This window comes from Harmonia axyridis, chromosome 4 (genome assembly GCF_914767665.1).
Source record: "Harmonia axyridis chromosome 4, icHarAxyr1.1, whole genome shotgun sequence".
In the NCBI taxonomy this organism is placed as follows: domain Eukaryota; kingdom Metazoa; phylum Arthropoda; class Insecta; order Coleoptera; family Coccinellidae; genus Harmonia; species Harmonia axyridis.
The window spans coordinates 32354677-32377671 of NC_059504.1; the positions used below are offsets into that span (position 1 = coordinate 32354677).

General features: G+C 35.3%; 1 protein-coding gene across 2 annotated transcripts in view; it reads right to left on the reverse strand.

Annotated features, from left to right (window-relative positions):
- LOC123678477 overlaps positions 1 to 22995 on the reverse strand; it is a 357292-nt gene that overhangs the window by 241870 nt on the left and 92427 nt on the right. For both annotated transcript variants that reach the window (XM_045615513.1, XM_045615515.1), the window contains exon 3: positions 13482 to 13744. In XM_045615513.1, the coding sequence (XP_045471469.1) occupies positions 13482 to 13744 (263 nt within the window). The remainder of the gene's footprint in view (positions 1 to 13481; positions 13745 to 22995) is intronic.

Here is a 22995-nt window from a genome sequence, read left to right on the forward strand (position 1 = left end):
CCTTCATTAATGGTCGATGGTCCAGGAGCCAAATTTACCGGTTTGTATCCAGTTTCCACCAGCGTTTGATTACTATTCCTAATTGTAGGAGTACCTGGTGCACTATTTACTTTATTTTGTTCCTCGGAACACTCCAAATCCTCTAAATCGTAGGCAACCTGCCCAACCACCAACTTATTTCCCTTTATATAAGATTTCTCTGTATACTTCTCTCTGGCCTCCAACAAGAATGATCTGAGCCTCCTATTCTCTTGACGCTGTTTCGGTGTTAAATCATTCGAAATCGACACCGTTGAACCCTTTAACTTTTTAACGTGGTTGAATATTTTTTTTTTCGTTTGGTATGACACAAATTCTATCTTTAAAGGGCAGTTTTGTGTTTTTCCTAAAGTATAGTAATCACTTATTTCCGATGCCTCAACCCGAGTGCCCAACAATTTATTCAGCTCACAGCACAGAAGTTCCGGTGAGAGCTTAGAATCCTTCTCCAATCCAAAAACTATGATGTTTTTTTTGTTTCCCAATCGGTTAGCGCTCTCGAGCCCCTCTCTCAATTCCTTATTTTCCCTCTCCAATAGATCAACTTTACTTCTCAGCTCTTGAATATCCAATCGAAGTCTTACTTCCGATGCAGATATACAATTCTTTACCTCTCTAATTTCTATTAAAAGTTGTTCCAAAGTGACCTTTTGTATCTCTTGGTTTGTCATTATATAATCTTATAGCAATAATAAAAATATTTCGCTATTATATTTGAGGGAAGAGAAAACGAGGACACACGCTTCACTCCACTGAGACCGACCAGGGAGACTTTAGTTAAAACAAAGACAGGAAGGTCTAGGTCACCCAAGGCAGAAACAGAGGAACGGAAAACACAGGAGTACAGTTTTTGAAATCTTGTAGTGTATGGAATGCCTAATCTTAACTACACAGGCATATGCCGCTAAACATGCGACCTGCCAATTTCAAATTCAGATAGTAAATTTAAATATGCTGATAAAAATCATTACTGAAAATTCAAATCATCCAATAATATCAACTTCAGAGAGAATAAACCCTTTAAAAACCATAAAGATTGCGGTAGAATAACTCACTATCTTTCCGATGGTCACAATTAAGTAAATTATTTCACAATAGTTCAGCCTAAACTTGAAAATTCCTCAGAGAGCACTGTTTGACATCTTTATCTTTCGCTTATCTCACAACACATAGGGTAAGCTACTGCGTGTGCGTGTGAAGTGCGTGTGCATGTTCAATTCTCACATACTCTTTCGGTATCATTCCATGGAGCAAAACAGATATGGAAAACCTGCAACGCAAAATGAGAACCTTGATGACGAAAGCACACAAGCACCATCCGAAAAGTAGCATTGAGAGGACGACACTGCCGAGGAATAAAGGAGGCAGAGGTCTGCTAGACATCATGGAACTTGCCAATGGTCAAATTGAATGCCTACGAACATACTTCAAAGACAAATCAGGCACGTCAGAGATCTACAAAGTACTGTGTGAAGCAGACGAATCAACACCTTTGCAACTGCACAAGGAGCAATTGTCATACAACCACCAGACAATCCAAGAAAAAATGCAAAGATGGAGAGAAAAGCCCCTACATGGACGACATTTCAACGAGGTGAACCAGGATCATGTCGACATTGAAGCGTCGAACTATTGGCTCACATCAGGTGCGATGTATCCAGAAACGGAAGGATTTCTTTTAGCCATCCAAGATCAAGTGATCTCAACAAGAAATTACTGCAAGCATATCATAAAGGATCGAACTATTACTGACGATCGATGCCGTTATGGGTGTCCAACGAATGAGACAATCCAACATATCACGGGAGGATGTCAAATGTTTGCAGGAAATGAATATAAAGAGAGACACGATGCAGTAGGAAAGATTCTACACCAAGAAATGGCAACTAAATTAACACTAATTCATTCTGAAAAAGTGCCATACTACAAATACCGACCGGAAACCATCCTGGAAAACGAACGCTATAAACTGTACTGGGATCGTACAGTTTTGACTGATAAAACAGTCCCTCACAACAGGCCAGATATATTGCTAGTTGATAAACATCAAAAGGCAGCAATACTCATCGATGTAGCAATACCCAATAACAACAACATGCGTCAAAAAGAGGTCGAAAAAATTTCAAAATATAGGGACCTCGAATTTCAGATAAAGCGCCAGTGGGGAATGATATCAACGAGAACTATTCCAATTATCATCTCAACAACAGGAATAGTACCCAAAAATCTCAAGAGAAATATCAAGGAACTAGGTCTTAGTGAGTATATATGTAATATAATGCAAAAAGCTGTTCTTTTAGGTACTGCAAGGACGGTGAGAAAATTCCTAGGAAGCGAAGGACAGGTCCAAGGATCACGTGTGAGAGGACCAGAAGTTCGACGAGAACCAGGGGGACTACAACGACCGGACACGACCGAGCTCTGCCCTTCTGATATTTTAAATATCTGGGATTGAGTGAATGTTCCTCTTAGCGAGGAGTGAGAAGCCGACGGCGAGGAGAAATCCTACGCGTATAGGCAAAAGTCGATAATAATAATAGGGTAGCGGTAGGTGAATCTCTAGCGATTCACCTATCAGGAGAGTTGAATCGACTCCTGCCCACCGCAGATTCCAGGAGCTCTCTGACCCGGGAAGCTGAAACCTGTCGAAGGGTCCCTGTCCAGGGTAACGGACGAAGCCGTGTGGAAAGCAGCTCAAGAATTCTCCCACCGTAGCTCTGCGGATCGTAAAAAGCGATCAAAGGCCGTCTCCCCCACGACACGGAGGAACCCATGAATGATGGTGAATTTAAGGAATAGGAATATAGAGCCGCTGCCTGAGGTTCGTCAGGGCGTGTCTGGAGCCGGCGCTGGACATGACAGTATGCGGGACGTCGGTGACAGAATGCTAAGGAGACGGGCGTCTGTCGAACAAAATGCTACGCCTCCACAATCTCAACATTCTAGGAGAAGAATAACACGAGTTTCTCCGACCGCTGAAGGTGCTGCGCAGGATCCCCAACCAGCACTCACCCAAGCAGGTCTACCAAGAAGACGCATGAAATGGACAAGTTCGATAAATGAAACGATCATGCGCATTTATTATGAAGTGACTAATATGGAAGAGGATAAAATAGGCTACCGTCAAAAATTATTTGCAGAATTCCACAGAAACTATCCCGAACTTCAAGTTTCTGAGCAAAGAGTAGCCGACCAATACCGGGTCATATTGAGAAATAAACTTGTACCCGATGAGAGACTTAACACCAAAAAAAATGAAGTCCAACTGAGGCTACAGAATAGGAACCTCACTAACAACGAAACGACAATTGAAGAAAACTACGATTGTGCTGAAAACCAACACAACATCAATGCACAAATGAACTCTGAGGAACAAAACAACGCAGATGTGTTAGCAATAAGTGATGCTCAACGACGGAATATACAGGGTGGCCACTTTTTCAATGGGATTGTATTGGTAACTTTTAAACCATAAGAGTTAGAAGGTCGGTCGAATGGAGAAAAAGTTGCATGCATAGAAGCATTATCAAGCAGTTCAAACAAATCGAGATTATCAGGGCCGGATTTCGAGATATCATAAGAAAAGTAAATTATGTCATTTTGATTTTTCTTTTTTTCCCACTTCATTTCAAATATTATCAAAAAATGTTACAGGAACTTTTTATTCGACAGTAAATTATCCTCAATTTGACGTAACCAGATTTCGTATCCAACGTTTCGTACTCTCTGGGCCACCCTCAACCTCATTTTTTTCAATACGGACCTGCATATTTTATGACATTTTTCGAAATAACTTTTAACGCTGAATTCAACGATATATCATACTATGTCCTTCAAAGTAGATTTCCAGGTGATTTTGACCCTTATCCAATTTTCTTCGGGTCGGATCTGTATTACCTTCATTTAGTTTAATTAACAACATGCAATATGCAATAAATTTCGATAAGAAAATCAACTTACCCATCTTGAACTAAATGGAACATATTAGAATCAAAGCAAGAAACCAGTATACTGGTTTCTTGGTTCTTCTTTTATAATAATCATTTGAAAATTTCAATTCATAATAATTAAACGAAAGTATCATTTAATGACAGAAAAATCAAATGATTATTCGAAAGTAAATGAAAATTAATGAAGTAAGTGTTCGAAAAGTCCACCATTTTGTAAAATGCACTTTACGGTTCTGGAACCCATACTTCTTATACATTTGCTTGTTTGATCTCCTTGAATACCTTCCAAAACATTCTCAATTTTCTCGCGAGGTATCACTATTGTTGTATTTGTCATTTGAATCGTTGAAACAAATTACAGAATCGAACTTTATTTTGAGATCATTACGATATAATTTTTGCAAGGCTTGGTATTCAAATTTAAAATCATTGTATTCGCGTCTCTTGACTATTTTATTACAAGCAGTTTTTTAAAAATTCCATTCACTGGCCACAGTCCTCGATTTTTTTTTCTGGGTTCGATTGAATTTGGGTCAGAACATTGATATCGTTAATAGACTTGTTTTTTCTTACATATACACCATTAAATTTGGATAAGGGTCAAAATCACCTGAAAATCAACTTTGAATGACATTGTATGATATATCGTTGAATTCAGCGTTAAAAGTTATTTCGAAAAATGTCATAAAATATGCAGGTCCGTATTGAAAAAAATGAGGTTGAGGGTGGCCCAGAGAGTACGAAACGTTGGATACGAAATCTGATTACGTCAAATTGAGGATAATTTACTGTCGAATAAAAAATTCCTGTGACATTTTTTGATAATATTTGAAATAAAGTGGGAAAAAAAGAAAAATCAAAATGACATAATTTACTTTTCTTATGATATCTCGAAATCCGGTCCTGATAATCTCGATTTGTTTGAACTGCTTGATAATGCTTCTATGCATGCAACTTTTTCTACATTTGACCGAACTTCTAACTCTTATGGTTTAAAAGTTACCAATACAATCCCATTGAAAAAGTGGCCACCCTGTATATGCTGCACCCGTCGTAAATCCAAAAGAAGACCAAAGAGAACTACTGGAGCGATTATTTGCCACAATGAATAGATGCGTTATAGATTTTGAGGGCACAGATCCATTGAGACGACCGATTCTGCCAAGATTGAGGACATCTAAGAAACTATCTCATCTTCTGGTCATGACCAACAAGGAGATTATACCCAAGTATCTTTCTGACTACCATGATCTCGAATCATTACACCTTATCATATACTGTGCAGCATTTTCAATAGCAACGGTGCTAGGTGTGAAGCCAAAACCTAAAAGTCAGCAACCAGCCAGAGAAAAACAACAAAATAAACCACATTGGCAAAAAAGGCTAGAAGACAAAGTTCATAGCATCCGCCAAGAAATTGGGAGGCTCACCCAATTTGCAAAAGGTTCGCCGTCTAGAAGATTACAAAAAATGGTGAATATAATAATGGATCGTCACCGGCAACATACAACGTATGATCCAAACAATGAAAATGCTCAACAAATTTTAGACACACTGAAACAAAAACTTAGTGTGTACTCCGAAAGACTCAGAAGATACAATGAGAGCTATAGAAGAAAACAGGATAATATGATTTTTGAAAATTCCGAAAGAAAATTCTATAGAATGTTAAACAATAATATGTCAGCAACACCAGGAAGTTATCCAACCGTAGAGGATATTGAGAATTTTTGGACAGATCAACTGGCTACACCAACCCCCTACAACTCCCAGGCTGATTGGATAAGAAATGAAGAGAAATCCTATGAGACAATGGAGCAAATGCCGCATAACGCAGTTTCTATAGAAGAATTCCATAAAGTATTGAAAAACACACACAATTGGAAATCACCCGGCCCAGATGGAATCCACAACTTTTGGTTGAAAAAATTTTGGTGTATACACGGCAGGCTAGTTGAAACCATAAATGATGTTATAAGTAATCCAACGGAAATGCCCAAATTTTTAACAACAGGGACCACTTACCTCTTACCGAAGGATATGCAACACACAGCGGATCCATCAAAATACAGACCAATTACATGTCTACCAACAATAAATAAAATCATCACATCATGTATAGCATCTCGTATCTACAAACATTGCGAGACAAATAATATAATGACAGCACAGCAGAAAGGATGTTCCAAGAATGCACTAGGATCGAAAGAACTGCTGATAATAGATTCCATCATATGCAACCAAGCCTTCAAAAAACACAGAAATCTTTTTATGACATATTTTGACTATAAGAAGGCCTTCGACTCTATTCCACATGGGTGGCTGACAAAAATTTTGGAAATATACAAGATCGATCCAATTACAATAAACTTTCTGAAGTATGCAATGTGCAACTGGAGAACGAATATCGAACTCTCTACAGCGAACATAACTACTAAAGATATTCCAATAAAAAGGGGAATTTTCCAAGGAGATTCGTTGAGTCCCTTATGGTTCTGCTTGGCGCTGAACCCCCTTTCTAAACAACTGAATGCTACTGAAAAAGGTTTCAATGTGAAAGGAAACAGAAATAATATTGCACTCAATCATTTGCTATACATGGATGACCTCAAACTTATAACAGGCAACAAAAACCACTTGCAAATTATGGTCAAACTGGTGGAAAATTTTTCGGAAGACGTGGGGATGAAATTCGGATTGGACAAGTGTCGTACTATTAGCGTAGTGCGTGGAAAAATTCAAGATGAACCGATAGCTCTCTCCAATGGACAGGAGATAGAAGCAATGAAATCGGACGATCTTTATAAATACCTAGGAATGAAACAAAACCGACGAATAAACCATCAAAGAATGAAGGAAGACTTAACAACTGAGTTCATTAGGAGAATCAACAAAATTTTGAAAACAAACCTCAACAGCAAGAACATGACGAGAGCTATCAATACATATGCATGTTCAATTCTTACATACTCTTTCGGTATCATTCCATGGACCAAAACAGATATGGAAAACCTGCAACGCAAAATGAGAACCTTGATGACGAAAGCACACAAGCACCATCCGAAAAGTAGCATTGAGAGGACGACACTGCCGAGGAATAAAGGAGGCAGAGGTCTGCTAGACCTCATGGAACTTGCCCATGCTCAAATTGAATGCCTACGAACATACTTCAAAGACAAATCAGGCACGTCAGAGATCTACAAAGTACTGTGTGAAGCAGACGAATCAACACCTTTACAACTGCACAAGGAGCAATTGTCATACAACCACCAGACAATCCAAGAAAAACTGCAAAGATGGAGAGAAAAGCCCCTACATGGACGACATTTCAACGAGGTGAACCAGGATCATGTCGACATTGAAGCGTCGAACTATTGGCTCACATCAGGTGCGATGTATCCAGAAACGGAAGGATTTCTTTTAGCCATCCAAGATCAAGTGATCTCAACAAAAAATTACTGCAAACATATCATAAAGGATCGAACTATTACTGACGATCGATGCCGTTATGGGTGTCCAACGAACGAGACAATCCAACATATCACGGGAGGATGTCAAATGTTTGCAGGAAATGAATATAAAGAGAGACACGATGCAGTAGGAAAGATACTACACCAAGACATGGCAACTAAATTAACACTAATTAATTCTGAAAAAGTGCCATACTACAAGTACCGACCGGAAACCATCCTGGAAAACGAACGCTATAAACTGTACTGGGATCGTACAGTTTTGACTGATAAAACAGTCCCTCACAACAGGCCAGATATATTGCTAGTTGATAAACAACAAAAGGCAGCAATACTCATCGACGTAGCAATACCTAATAACAACAACATGCGTCAAAAAGAGGTCGAAAAAATTTCAAAATATAGGGACCTCGAATTTCAGATAAAGCGCCAGTGGGGAATGATATCAACGAGAACTATTCCAATTATCATCTCAACAACAGGAATAGTACCCAAAAATCTCAAGAGAAATATCAAGCAACTAGGACTTAGTGAGTATATATGTAATATAATGCAAAAAGCTGTTCTTTTAGGTACTGCAAGGACGGTGAGAAAATTCCTAGGAAGCGAAGGACAGGTCCAAGGATCACGTGTAAGAGGACCAGAAGTTCGACGAGAACCAGGGGGACCACAAGGACCGGACACGACCGAGCTCTGCCCTTCTGATATTTTAAATATCTGGGATTGAGTGAATGTTCCTCTTAGCGAGGAGTGAGAAGCCGACGGCGAGGAAAAATCCTACGCGTATAGGCAAAAGTCGATAATAATAATAATAAGAATAATAATAATAAAAACATACAACCACCAGACAATCCAAGAAAAACTGCAAAGATGGAGAGAAAAGCCCTTACATGGACGACATTTCAACGAGGTGAACCAGGATCATGTCGACATTGAAGCGTCGAACTATTGGCTCACATCAGGTGCGATGTATCCAGAAACGGAAGGATTTCTTTTAGCCATCCAAGATCAAGTGATCTCAACAAAAAATTACTGCAAACATATCATAAAGGATCGAACTATTACTGACGATCGATGCCGTTATGGGTGTCCAACGAACGAGACAATCCAACATATCACGGGAGGATGTCAAATGTTTGCAGGAAATGAATATAAAGAGAGACACGATGCAGTAGGAAAGATACTACACCAAGAAATGGCAACTAAATTAACACTAATTGATTCTGAAAAAGTGCCATACTACAAGTACCGACCGGAAACCATCCTGGAAAACGAACGCTTTAAACTGTACTGGGATCGTACAGTTTTGACTGATAAAACAGTCCCTCACAACAGGCCAGATATATTGCTAGTTGATAAACAACAAAAGGCAGCAATACTCATCGACGTAGCAATACCTAATAACAACAACATGCGTCAAAAAGAGGTCGAAAAAATTTCAAAATATAGGGACCTCGAATTTCAGATAAAGCGCCAGTGGGGAATGATATCAACGAGAACTATTCCAATTATCATCTCAACAACAGGAATAGTACCCAAAAATCTCAAGAGAAATATCAAGCAACTAGGACTTAGAGAGTATATATGTAATATAATGCAAAAAGCTGTTCTTTTAGGTACTGCAAGGACGGTGAGAAAATTCCTAGGAAGCGAAGGACAGGTCCAAGGATCGCGTGTAAGAGGACCAGAAGTTCTACGAGAACCAGGGGGACCACAAGGACCGGACACGACCGAGCTCTGCCCTTCTGATATTTTAAATATCTGGGATTGAGTGAATGTTCCTCTTAGCGAGGAGTGAGAAGCCGACGGCGAGGAAAAATCCTACGCGTATAGGCAAAAGTCGGATAATAATAATAGTAATTTATTTCAAACAGCCACATTTACAACAACTGTACAGTGGGTTGAAAAACGTCATACAAAACTTAACTAAATAAGCACCTAAAAATTAACAATTGAAGTTTAAATATTCCTCTAAATTATAGGGTTCAATACCAACAAGAAAAATAAATATCTGTCTCTTAAAAACTTTTAAACAATCCATAATTCTCATTTGTACAGGAAGCTTATTGAAAAATTTCAAACTCGCATAATATGGCCCTTTTTCATATCTACTTAACCTATGTATAGGCAGTGAATACAAATTTACATTACGGGTACTGTACAAATGACTTGATGCAGATCTTGAAAATTTTTGTTTATACTTAAACATAAAAACTAGACACTCGTATATATAAATAGCATATACTGTCAATAAACAATTACTTCTAAAAATTCCTCTACACGATTCCCTTGAATTTATGTTGTAAATTATACGCAAAGCCTGCTTCTGAACTACAAATATCCTATCTACATCATGATTTCTTCCACCACCCCAAAACAATATACCGAATCTAAGTTTTCCAACAAAACAAGAAAAATAAACAGCTCTCAACGACTTCAAGGACAAATATTTTTTTGATGTTCTTATGCTATAATTCACGCTATTCAGTTTTTTCCTGAGTTCATCAATATGTGATTCCCAATTCAAATATCTATCAACTATCACACCCAAAAATTTGGTGTTATTTTGAATATCTTCTTCCTGGTCATTGATACTGATTTTCCTATGGTCCATATTCTTGTTGATACCGAATAATATATATTTTGTTTTATTCTTGTTGATAACAAGTTGATTCTGATGCATCCAGGTAATTACCTTATTCAGAGCATCTGTTGCATTTATTTTTAAATAATTGAAATTGTTTGCAGTTATCAGTATATTAGTGTCATCAGCATAATTCACTATTCTTTGTCCACTACCATCCAGTACATTGCAAAGGTCGTTGATGAAAATGCAAAACAGCAGAGGACCCAATATACTGCCCTGAGGAATTCCTAGTAAAACCTGGCCCACTTTCGACCTCACAATAGCGCCATCATTCCTGATAACAACTTGTTGCGACCGATTATCAAGATAAGAAGCTATCCACCTATTTTCAATTCCTTTTATTCCGTAACGGTCTAATTTTCCCAGTAAAAATTCATGATTGATACAATCATAGGCCTTTGAAAGGTCCAAAAACATTCCAAGAGCCATTTCATGATTTTCATGTGCATTCAATACATTATTTACGTATTCAAATATAGCAGTTTCTATATTCCTTCCTTTTATAAAACCATGTTGATTTTCACTGAACATATTGTTTTCAATAAAAAATTCCATAAGCCTATTATAAACTATCTTTTCGAAGATTTTCGAGAATGTTGTCAACATACTAATGGGTCTAAAATTTTCATTTGACTTTGCATCCCCTTGTTTATGCAAAGGTGTTACCACTGATAACTTCAAAAGGTCAGGGAAAATTCCGTGCTGAAGAGAATCATTTATTATCAACATTAAAGGTCTAGTGATTGGTTTGATAACCTGCTTCATAAGAAATGGCGACATCTCATCATATCCTGAACTCTTCTTATTTTTGAAAGATTTCACAATTTCTTCAATTTCCTGTTCAGTTGTCATTTTAAAATTCAAATTTACGTCATTACTTGGTATTTTATGGAAAGATATGGGAATTTTCACTTGGTTTTCAATTAAATTTGTAGCTGAATTAATAAAATATTCATTCAAACTATCAGCTTTTTCCATTAAATTTTCACTGAAAGGGATCACATCTCGTTTTGACTTTCCCAGCCGGTTAGTCACTTCCCCAACAATCTTCCAAGTGGTTTTTGAAATATTATCCGATTGCATTATATCTTGTTCGTATTTTTGTTTTCTTTCATGAATGAGCAGTTTCTCTAATTTTATTTTTTCTCTATTATATTCTTCCCGATATTTCTTATCGTAGTGTATTAACAGTGAAAGTGAACTTAAATTTCTTTTACTTTTTTCTATTTCGTGAGATGTTATTTTTTTATTTTTGTTAACATTCTGTTTGATCTTTGTGATTGGAAATGCTTGATCGAACAAGGCATAAACGGTACTTGAAAAGAAACTCCAACGTTCATTAACCTGGCCTTCTGAAAATTGGGACAACCTTTGCCAGTTTTCAACACTAAGTAAATTCTCGAATTGACGAACTCTCTCATCATTGAAACATCGAACATACTTCCAAGCATTCATTTTATCAGGTATCATAAAATGTATTACTAACTCAGTGGATCTGTGATCAGAAATGTTAGAATCAATAGTTTTTGAAGAATATTCTTTGAAAGATGTGAAAAAGTTATCCAAACATGATTTTTTCCATTGTAATGAGTTCTAGTGTATTCCTTGATTGTCAGTTCAGTATCGAACGATTCCAGTAAAGATTCAAAAGATTTTACTCCCACATCATTTTTATTGAGACTATCAATATTGAAGTCACCCCCGACAATGAAGTTAATTTCATTTCCACTCAGAATATCCAACAATTCATGAATTTTCGCCAGAAAAATATCTAACTTAGTCTCTGGTTTTCTGTACACAGCCACAATCACCAACTTATGACTTCCCAACTTGAATTCTGCTGCAGCGCACTCAAAAATTTTATATACACTAATTTTATTTATGTCAGTTCTGATTTTCACAATTAGATTTTTATCACAGTATAAGGCAACCCCTCCGTGTTCATTCTCTTTTCTGCAATAACGCGTGATGAGTTTATAATTTTGAAATTTGTGATTTTCCAATTGTTCCTTACTTTTCCAGTGTTCTGTTAGAATCAAAACATGACCGCACTCTTGCATTAACAAATCTTCTATTCTTTCTTGAGCATTTCCAATTGACTGAGCATTCTGGTTTATAATAATGAAATCTTTGTTTTTCTTTACTCGGTCCGCTTTATTTGACCGACTTTTTTTAAAAAAGGATTTATCACGACATACTCAGGCCAGATATTGGGATTTCTAAACTCTTTATCATATTTCAATGCAACGGAAACCTTAAATGAAGAGTACTCATCAGGATACCGCGAATTCATTCTCTCACATTTCACATCCTGTATATCTTTGGACTTCAGATGGTTAATCAAATCGGTATCTTCGAATTTTGGCGGGAGCCGATATACATGATAATCTTTGTATTTGACCACCCCTTTGAATTCGAATTCTGTCGCCTTACCATAAACTCGATTTCCTCTTCTGTTTATATTTATTCGTCTCCTGTACTCATATCGTGGAATTTCCCATATGCCATCATCTAATCTGTTGACACTTCTTTCTGATCTCACAGATGTCTGCCTATCGAATGTTGTATTCGGTTGCGTTTTTTGTGGAACCGATAATTTCTTTGCATCTTGATTGTTTACTTTATATTCCGTTGTTTTGAATGAGTCATTTTCTATACCTGCATGCATTTTTGTTTTATTGGGATGTTTATCGCTGGGTGATTCTTTCTTCAATAGGGATATAATCAGTTTTTGATCATTAACCCTCTCCTCCAGTTGCTGTATGAGTTTTCCACTTACATTCAGTTCTCTTTGCAGTGAATTCGAAATGTCCTTGTAACTGGGTTCTTCTTGCACTCCATCAACTTCACTAATTTTCTTCACAAAACTATCTGGTGAGCTATGAATGCATTTATGCAATTCCTCACTAATTGATAAACCATCTGGTACAGTTTTTTTAATTATTATTTCAATTAATTGCGATTTATTCAACTTATTTAACTCCGCTAACAACGAACGATACTGTGCACTCTCAGCCATCTTGAAAACCATATCAACCCATGCATAAAAAACTATATGTGCTATAAAACTACCCACTTTCCCTATTAAAATTCCTAATGAGATTGTAACCTTCTCCAGTGGGTTGCTAGTAGAAACAAGCTTTGTATCTCGGATCATGTCCCCCTGTCATCAAAAACCGACTTGTCTGAGTGTTTTCACAAATTCAATTCGTTGTCGAGTTATTGAGGGTGGACACTTTCGAATGAGACACCCTGTATTGTGATGCAGCTCAAACTACATATTCCAATGAATTTTTCCGTTAATATATGTTTTCCGAACCATTAAACTTTCAATGCATTAATTAATAGTAGATAAATAGTTGAAAAAATACTTACGATCAGCTATACGATCTTTGTACAAGAATTTATCTTCATATTTCTTACAAGAGAGATAAAAGTTATTGAAATCCATGAAAAACTTCCTTGTCCGGCTGACAGTTGCTGGATTGAAAATATCGACTTCTTCTTCTTCCTCAACCAGAGTACCACCACAAGCATAATTATAGAAATCATCGCAAGGTATTTTAGATATGTTCATAGAACTGACCATACGAGTGGCAACCAAATTGCACTTTCTGGATTGACATATTATCTGTGTGCTGAAATATACAAACATCTCAAAATTTGAAAATACATTTAACGTTCAGTCAAAAAATAATTTTATTCAAGTTTCTATCCAATATACAGGGTGTTTCCTAAACATGCGGCAAAAATTCAGGGGGTTGTTCCTTGGACTATTCTAAGAATATTTTGTCCCTTGATGATTTTTGAAAAACTTATTTGTTTCGAAGGTATAGGGGAAACAAAATTTCAGATAATAACATTTTATTATGAAAAATTACATGAAAATTCAACTCAACCTACAAAAACTGTTGAAAATGACCACCTCTAGCCAGCATACAAGCATCCAATCTTCTCCTCATTGACTGCCGAACCCTTCCAAAAACACCAGGATCATTTCTTATTAAGTTACACCCAGCAATGAAAACCGTGTTTAATCTGTATTCCTTTACCATCTGCACTTATCAATTTTTAGTCAAAAAACTGGGCGTTTTTAGTAATTGGAATGTTGTTAAACAAATTTAAAAATAAATTGTACCTACTTAGTAAACACAGTGCGGTACGCATTTTTATTTAAACTATTATTAATTTTAAAAATATGAAAAATGTTTTTCGCCCTGTATCTTCGAAACAAAGAGGTTTTTCAAAAATCATCCAAGAACAAAACATGCTTAAAATAGTCCAAGGAACAACCCCCTGAATTTTTGCCGCATGTTTATTAAACACCCTGTATAGAAGAAGAAGAGAAGAAGAAGAAGAAACACCCTGTATATGCCGACACCAATATAATGTACTATTGGTTTGTTTCAGGTTAACAATATGTGGTTGGATATATTCTATGAGTATTCATGAAGTACAGTACCTATGAAGGGTAGAAAAAAGGAGAATAATTCTACCATTTCAAAAGTGTCCATTGAACTGGCCTAAATTGGTGGCGCTAATGTAGCTAGAGAGGTAGTTTCATAGGAAATGTCAAAAAGTACTGATAGAGATAAAGCAAGAAGTAAACAAGGATGAAAGTGTGTTCGTCTTCTTGGATTGGTTGGGTTGGTTACATTTCAGCTATACTAGCATCATTGTGGAGAATTTTTTAACCCTCATTCATCCTTTTCCGCTGCCGCTGGACATTTTTCCTACAGTTTTACCATAAGAGAACATTCTTCTTATCTCTACCTCCAAAACAGTACCATGGATAGGGGTCTAAACCCTTTCAAAGGTCATTTCAAGAATAAGTTTGTCTCACGCTAGAGACCATCGATTCATATGAGGTTTTCAATATTATTCGTCATTAAGAGTTTGTTATTGCGGAAGATCCTTCATTTTTTTTTTTGGAATAGAAAAAAGGAAATGAGGTGATTTTTTATTGAAGAATAAATGTATATGCATGATATTAACCTCTACAGCAATAATATCTTTATTTATGAATTTTCATACAAAAAAATTGTCAAAAAGTCGTGTCAAAGGCGGTTTTTGTAAAATTAAAAATAAAGACTAGTAAAATACTACCTTCTTTTCGACGCAAGTTGAAACTTTTGTAATATTCCTAACTTCTACTGATATTACAATCATTCTGGCAACACCGCACATTCTTTTTGATCCTGCAGATTCTCTTTTTGACTAATATTTATTTTTTTCCCTTTTCTTCAGTTCAAACCCTCGAAATTTACAAAAAAAGTTCAAATTTGATATGTAGTTGAATTCATTTGAATAATACTCCAAAATTGTTTTAGGTTCAATAATGAAAAATATAGTCATCTTGAGCTCCTGCCAAAATATTCAACTGGGTTTCGAATTAAATTTTTTTATTTGAATGTGCGTTTGAAAGTCCTTTCTCGAAAACGGGAAATTTTCCATTGCACAATATAAAAAAATAAATATATGTAAATAAGAAGATAAAACATTTGGTCATAAAAACTGTCGCAATATCAAACAGGGTAACAGGCAACTCAGAAGACGAAGAAGTTGAGAGAATGGCATTTCGACGGCGTAACCTAAAAAATCACATTTCGAAATAATTATAGGTGATTTCAATTTCAAAGTAGGAAATAATGACAACGAAAATGTCCCCAACAGGAAAATTTCGGTCTAGGAAGTTCTAAAGAAAGTGGAGATAGATTGATTGTTCATATGCAACAGGAAAATTCGTATTGCATGAATACTTTCTTCAAGAAATCAAACGATCGACGGTGGACATGGATGAGCCCAGACGGAAGATACAAAAATGAAATTGACTTTATGATATCTAATAAGTCGATTATCACTGATATGTCAGTGATTAACAAATTCAACATGGAAAGCGACCATAGAACGCTAAGAGTAAAGGTAGAAATTAACACAAAACTGGAAAGAAAGTAACAGTTAACACCTAAAAGATTGCCAACCCTGGATGAACTCAGGTGCGTCAAGTTGGTGATCCACTCCCAGAATTTTGGTATCGAATTGTTTTGGGTATTTGTGCCCATTTTGTGCCAATTTTCGCCGTAGAAAAAAAATTTTGTGCCCATTCAGTTTTCGAGATATTTCGAGTTTTTCCCGTGAGTCACCAACTTGACGGTGTGACTCATACATAAAAATAATTTTTTTTATTTGGGTATTTTGTGCCCATTATGTGCCAATTTTTGCCGTATAAAAGAAATTTTGTGCCCATTCAGTGTTCGAGATATTTTGAGTTTTCCCTGTGAGTCAATTACTTGTCGGACGGAAATATTCTCATTGAGATAAATTATACTCATTTTGTGGCGTATGGTATAGATTTTGTTCCCCTACAGTTTTCGAAATATTTGTAGTTATTCCAGTGCGATGGATAAATGTAGCACACTTCATCGACGAGCATTGTATTATTAAATTATGCTTACGCTAATGCGTATAAATTTGTATCTCAAATGAGATATTTTTGCCGTGCAGTGCATATTTACTAATTTTCTGTTTTATCTGCATATTTTCAAGATAAAATTTGTTTTCAAACGAATAGAAACATGTCAAATGGAACCGTACCTCGAGAATATATTTGACAAATCCCAACCAACATTTATGAGCTATTGTTTGCTCAATCCCTAAGGAATGGAGTGTTTGAAGAAAATATTTATCCCGATTGCTAATATTACTAACATCTGGTAAACATTACAAGGGAACACATAATCCATGTTAACTAGGTCAACTTCAAAAACAAAATAGTCGAACAATAACAGAGCAGATGGAACGAAACTGAAAGTAAATTAAGAGAATTCAAACGATGTGTCAAAACAGCATACCTAGCCAGAATACACCGTCTAAGAATCGAACACACAGAACTAACACACCCAGGGCCGGAGTGACCGGGTGGAAAGAAAGTTGAGCTTCTCTCGGGGCATAATTCAAGGGCGCTAACTAAATTGACCCTAGATCGTTCAAACATTATAGCAAAATTTCTTTATGAAAATTAATTGTTTTTGAACCACTAGGTACTTGCATGAGAAAATTATTGTGGGGGTGATTCAAAATTCAGTATCAAGATTTCATGGGCGTATTTTTCAGGTCAAAATAAGAATTTTTTCCATGTGTCCGCAAACGCTTAGTTTCTGTGCCCAGGCTCCCGCAACCGCGCATACAACGCGTGCACCGCACGCGGAGACCACTCTAAAAGGGCGCCAAAACCTCTTATAGACCGCATGAAGAACCGATGGACCCAAGGTTTTCGAAAAAGATTCTTTCAAATTTTTCAACAATTTTGTTTTCAAACCTTTTTCTTGCAATTTATACAAGTTTCCGAACGTCGCAATCGGCATGAAATAGCCAGATATTGGTTTACAAAAACGCATACTCGATGCTAATCCTAGGGCATTTTTTGCGCTATGTGCTGCACACAGCTCAAATTTAACTGAAGATGATGCTGCTAAGTTTTCAAATAAAAAGTGGACTCTTTTGATATTGTAAAAGAACTTTATATATATTTCTCTTCATCCACAAAGAGATTGGAATGTTATAAAAAAGCATGATCCTCAGTTACGTCTAAAACCCCTAAGTGATACTAGATGGTCAAGTAGAATTGATGCTAAAGTTTCATTTTATTCAAATATGTGATAGCCTTTTAGAAATAGCAGAAAATGATACTTTCAACATAAAAACTAGAAGTAAAGCAAGTTCTCTTTTATTAAATATCCATTCTTTTAAATTTATTTAAAGTATCATAATTTCTTATGATGTTTCATTCCAGATTTATATTGTAAGCAACATGATGCAAAGTGTAGCGATTGACATTAAAGTGTGCCAAAACCATTTGAAGAATTTAGTTGATCAGTTCGAAAATTATAGGGATGATAATGTTCTCGGGGAAAAACTTGCGGGAGCTGGAAAACTAGCTGCTGTTCTTGAGATAGATCAAGGTTTTTCCCCATTATATCCTGTAGACGAAAGTATAAACCAAAATTGTTCGATTATGAATGGACGGAAGATCCAAAAATCGCTTTTAAAATAAATTTCTTTTAGAAAATAATTGATCAATCACTGAGTTCCTTAAATAGTAGATAACGTTAACGTTTTTTGTTTTATTTGTGATATTCTTAAATTAAATGACAAATATCTATTGAAATGATGTCATGCTCTTCAACAAAAGCTAACTGATGACAGGAAAAAAAGAGACTGACGTGAAAGAAAGTGATTTATTCAACGAGATAAGAGCCCTAAGATTGTTTTCATTATTTGAAGCGAAAATCCTCTTGAAATTCTACAATATATTTTTGAAAATAATCTAACTTCTTCTCTACCGAATCTTAGTACCTATTGCCGCAAGAACCCTTCTCACTTTACCTGTGTCCTGTGTCTGTTGCTTCTGGTGAGAGATCAGTCACTGAATTAAAAATTTTTAAAAACTATTTGACGTCTACCATGTCTCAAGAAAACTTTTCTGGATTGGCAATCTTAGATATAGAGCAAGGGATACTCGAAAAAATTGATTGATTGATAATATAAAAGAATTGGCAGCAGCCAAATCTAGAGAAACATCCATTCAATTTCTGGATTGATCCTAATTAAATGTTTATGCCTTTATAAATAATTTATAGAAGAATACAGCTTAAGTTTTGAAACACATTTGAAATGTATTATGCTACAAATAACACCATAAAGTTTTTAAGGCAATGAAGGTTGCTGATAGATTTTCAACCATTCTATGCTAAATTCTCAACGAAACTTCAGAAAAAAAATTCCGATCATACAGTAGTACTTTTCTCCACCTCCCCCGTTTAAGGGGCGCCAAAATATGTTTCGCACGCGGGCGTTGATGTCCCTTGCGGGGTCCCTGTCTGTGCCAAAAAGCGTTAAAGCTCTTTTATTTTTAGTTAATGTCTAAGGAAACTTGTAATTTGCTTATAAACCAAAAAAATTTTTTTTTTCAATGTAATAATAAGTTTTTATCCTCAGTAAAAATTTTAATTGAATGCAGCCAATTACAAAAATTGATTTCACTTTTTCTCGATGACAATCACTGATGCGTAAGAGTAACAGAAACCAACCATTTTACAATTGCCATATTTTCAATGAATTTTGAATTAAATATCATTTGTTTCACCGAGAATATTTTAAGCATTGAAAACCGAAAGACCTTCTCCAGAAACATATGAATTATTGGAAATGTTTTTTATAGGTTGGGTTAATTGAATTATAGTAGTTTTGCATAAAAATACCTTCAGTTTTAAATGAAAATACTGCTTATGATTTTTTTTTAATTGTAAGATCTAACAAAATGAGGAAACTGTCGCCAGTAATTCGAATCCCACGGACATAGTGGATCTTTCATGAGCGATAATAGGCTTAAATTCATATTTGACAATTTACTATATTATGTCTTATGTCCTATAGGTTGTGTAAGAGTGAAATTCTTTGAATTTATTGTGAGTAAATCAATATAATCTTCGAAAAATATTTTATTCAATCTGATAAACAATTTTTTAATGCATATTTCTAATATTTTAGATGCATATTATATAGTATGAATTTTTTCAATGCATATTCATCCGAAGCCTAGTTATAATTATTATGAGTTGTTGCATTGGAAGGCAGGCATTGGGTTGAGGTGGGGAAATTCATTTCTATGAGTCGACGTTTCCTTTTTATCTTCAGGAATACCTCATCACTTAGAAAGATTAATTCAGAATAGTGGTTAAGCTGATATATAAATATGATACATTGAGATTAATTCAAGACGTTAACATATCTATCAGTGAGGTACATATTAGTTTAATAAAATAATATTTCAATTTCATGTTGAAGGATACCACGATAGGAATGTTCAATAAAACAGACGATATAAAAATATATTCATCTACAAAATTTTCAGAACAAATGTAACAACTTTCAAAACAAACAAAACAACTCTCAAAACGAAAAAAAACAATTTTCAAAACAAACAAAACAACTTTCAAAACAAACATTGAATGATTACACAGTGTATAAATTAATAAATATGTATTTATTATAGATTTTTCGGTGATGTTTGTCACTTTCTCCCATTTTCTGTCAGCATGTCATTACATACTTCCAATGATTATTATTGCGGCGACAAACAGCCCAAAAGTGTCTGATGCTGCTTTCTAAGGCAGCTCCTTCATATGCGACGCAACTCCGCAAATTATGATATCTATCTGACATCATATTCTACTTTTTGGTATGGCACCCAAAATTAGTGGCAAAGGCAGTTCTCTAATACTTCCTGCACTTACAGTGTTTACTTCGATGAAAACTATATTTTCATAGATTCGACCAGAATGTAGTGGCTGCCCACACTTGTTGCACTTCTTCACTAAAATTACAACCATCATCAATAGCAAATTGTAAAAATTCTATACCCTTTTGTGGAAGTGTATTACAACAAATAATAGTAGCATGCTCAGAATTTAAAACATTTCCATAATTACATTTTCCCATTTCTTAGTAGCTATTGAGATTCAAAATTTTCACCATATTATACAGGGTGGCCACTTTTTCAATGGGATTGTGTTGGTAAATTTTAAACCATAAGAGTTAGAAGGTCGGTCAAATAGAGAAAAAGTTGCATGCATAGAAGCATTATCAAGGAGTTCAAACAAATCGATATTATCAGGGCCGGTTATTGAGATATCATAAGAAAAGTAAATTCTGTCATTTTGATTTTTCTTTTTTTCCCACTTTATTTCAAATATTGTCAAAAAATGTTACAGGAATTTTTTATTCGACAGTCAATTGTTCTCAATTTGACGTAATCAGATTTCGTATCCAACGTTTCGTGCTCTCTGGGCCACCCTGAACCTCATTTTTTTCAATACGGACCTGTATATTTTATGACACTTTTCGGAATAACTTTCAACGCTGAATTCAACGATATATCATACAATGTCATTCAAAGTTGATTTTTAGGTGATTTTGACCCTTATCCCATTTTCTTTGGGTCGGATCTGTATTACATTTCGGTACCTTTAGTTTAATTAACAACAAGCAATACATTTCGATGAGAAAATCAACGTACTCATCTTGAACGGAATGGAACATATCAGAATCAAATCAAGAAACAAGTAATAATTATTTACATATTTCAATTCATAATAATTGAACGAATTATCATTTAATGAAAGAAAAATCGAATGATTATTCGAAAGTAAATGAAAATGAATGAAGTAAGTGTTCGAAATGTCCACCATTGTATTCTCGTCTCTTGACTATTTTATTAACAGCAGTTTTTGATAAATTGCATTCACTACAGATCCGACCCAAAGAAAATTGGATAAGGGTCAAAATCACCTGAAAATCAACTTTGAATGACATTGTATGATATATCATTGAATTCAGCGTTAAAAGTTATTTCGAAAAGTGTCATGAAATATACAGGTCCGTAATGAAAAAAATGAGGTAGAGAGTGGCCCAGACAGCACGAAACGTTCGATACGAAATCTGATAACGTCAAATTGAGAACAATTTATTGTCGAATAAAAAATTCCTGTAACATTTTTTGATAATATTTGAAATAAAGTGGGAAAAAAAGAAAAATCAAAATGACAGAATTTACTTTTTTTATGATATCTCAATAACCGGCCCTGATAATCTCGATTTGTTTGAACTGCTTGATAATGCTTTTATGGATGCAACTTTTTCTCCATTTGACCGACCTTCTGACTCTTATGGTTTAAAAGTTACCAATACAATCCCATTGGAATGAATCGAAAGCACATGTGTTTGTCAGACTTATTTTTCCGTCTTTATTTTGTCTTAAAGATTATTGAACATCGTTTGAATTCTCTTAATTTACTTTCATATTTCGTTCCATCTGCTCTGCTATTGTTCGACTATTTTGTTTTTGAAGTTGACCAAGTTAACATGGATTATGTGTTCCCTTGTAATGCTTACCAGATGTTAGTAATATTAGCAATCGGGATAAATATTTTCTCCAAACACTCCATTCCTTAGGGATTGAGTAGGCAATAGCTCATAAAAGTTGGTTGGGATTTGTCAAATATATTCTCGAGGTACGGTTCTATTTGGCTTGTTTCTATTGGTTTGAAAACAAATTTCATCTTGAAAATATGCAGATAAAACAGAAAATTAGTAAATATTATAATACAATGCTCGTCGATGAAATGTGCTACATTTATCAATCGCACTGGAATAACAACAAATATTTCGAAAAGTGTAGGGGAACAAAATCCATACCATACGCCACAAAATGAGCATAATTTATCTCAATGAGAAAATTTCCGTCCAACAAGTGAGTGGCTCACAGGGAAAATTCAAAATATCTGGAACACTGAATGGGCACAAAATTTTTTTCATACGGCAAAAATTGGCACAAAATGGGCACAAAATACCCAAATAAAAAAAATTGAATATTTTCATGTATGAGTCACACCGTCAAGTTGGTGACTCACGGGAAAAACTCGAAATATCTCGAAAACTGAATGGGCACAAAATTTTTTTTATACGGCAAAAATTGGCACAAAATGGGCACAAAATACCCAAATAAAAAAAATAGAATATTTTCATGTATGAGCCACACCGTCAAGTTGGTGACTCACATGAAAAACTCGAAATATCTCGAAAACTGAATGAGCACAAATTTTTTTTTTTACGGCAAAAATTGGCACAAAATAGCAAAATAAAAAAATTTGAAAATTTACAAATATGAGTCACAAAGTCCAGTTGGTGACTCACGGGAAAAACTCGAAATATCTCGAAAACTGAATGGGCACAAAATTTTTTTTCTACGGCAAAAATTGGCACAAAATGGGCACAAATACCCAAAACCATTTGATACCAAAATTCTGGGAGTGGATCACCAACTTGACGC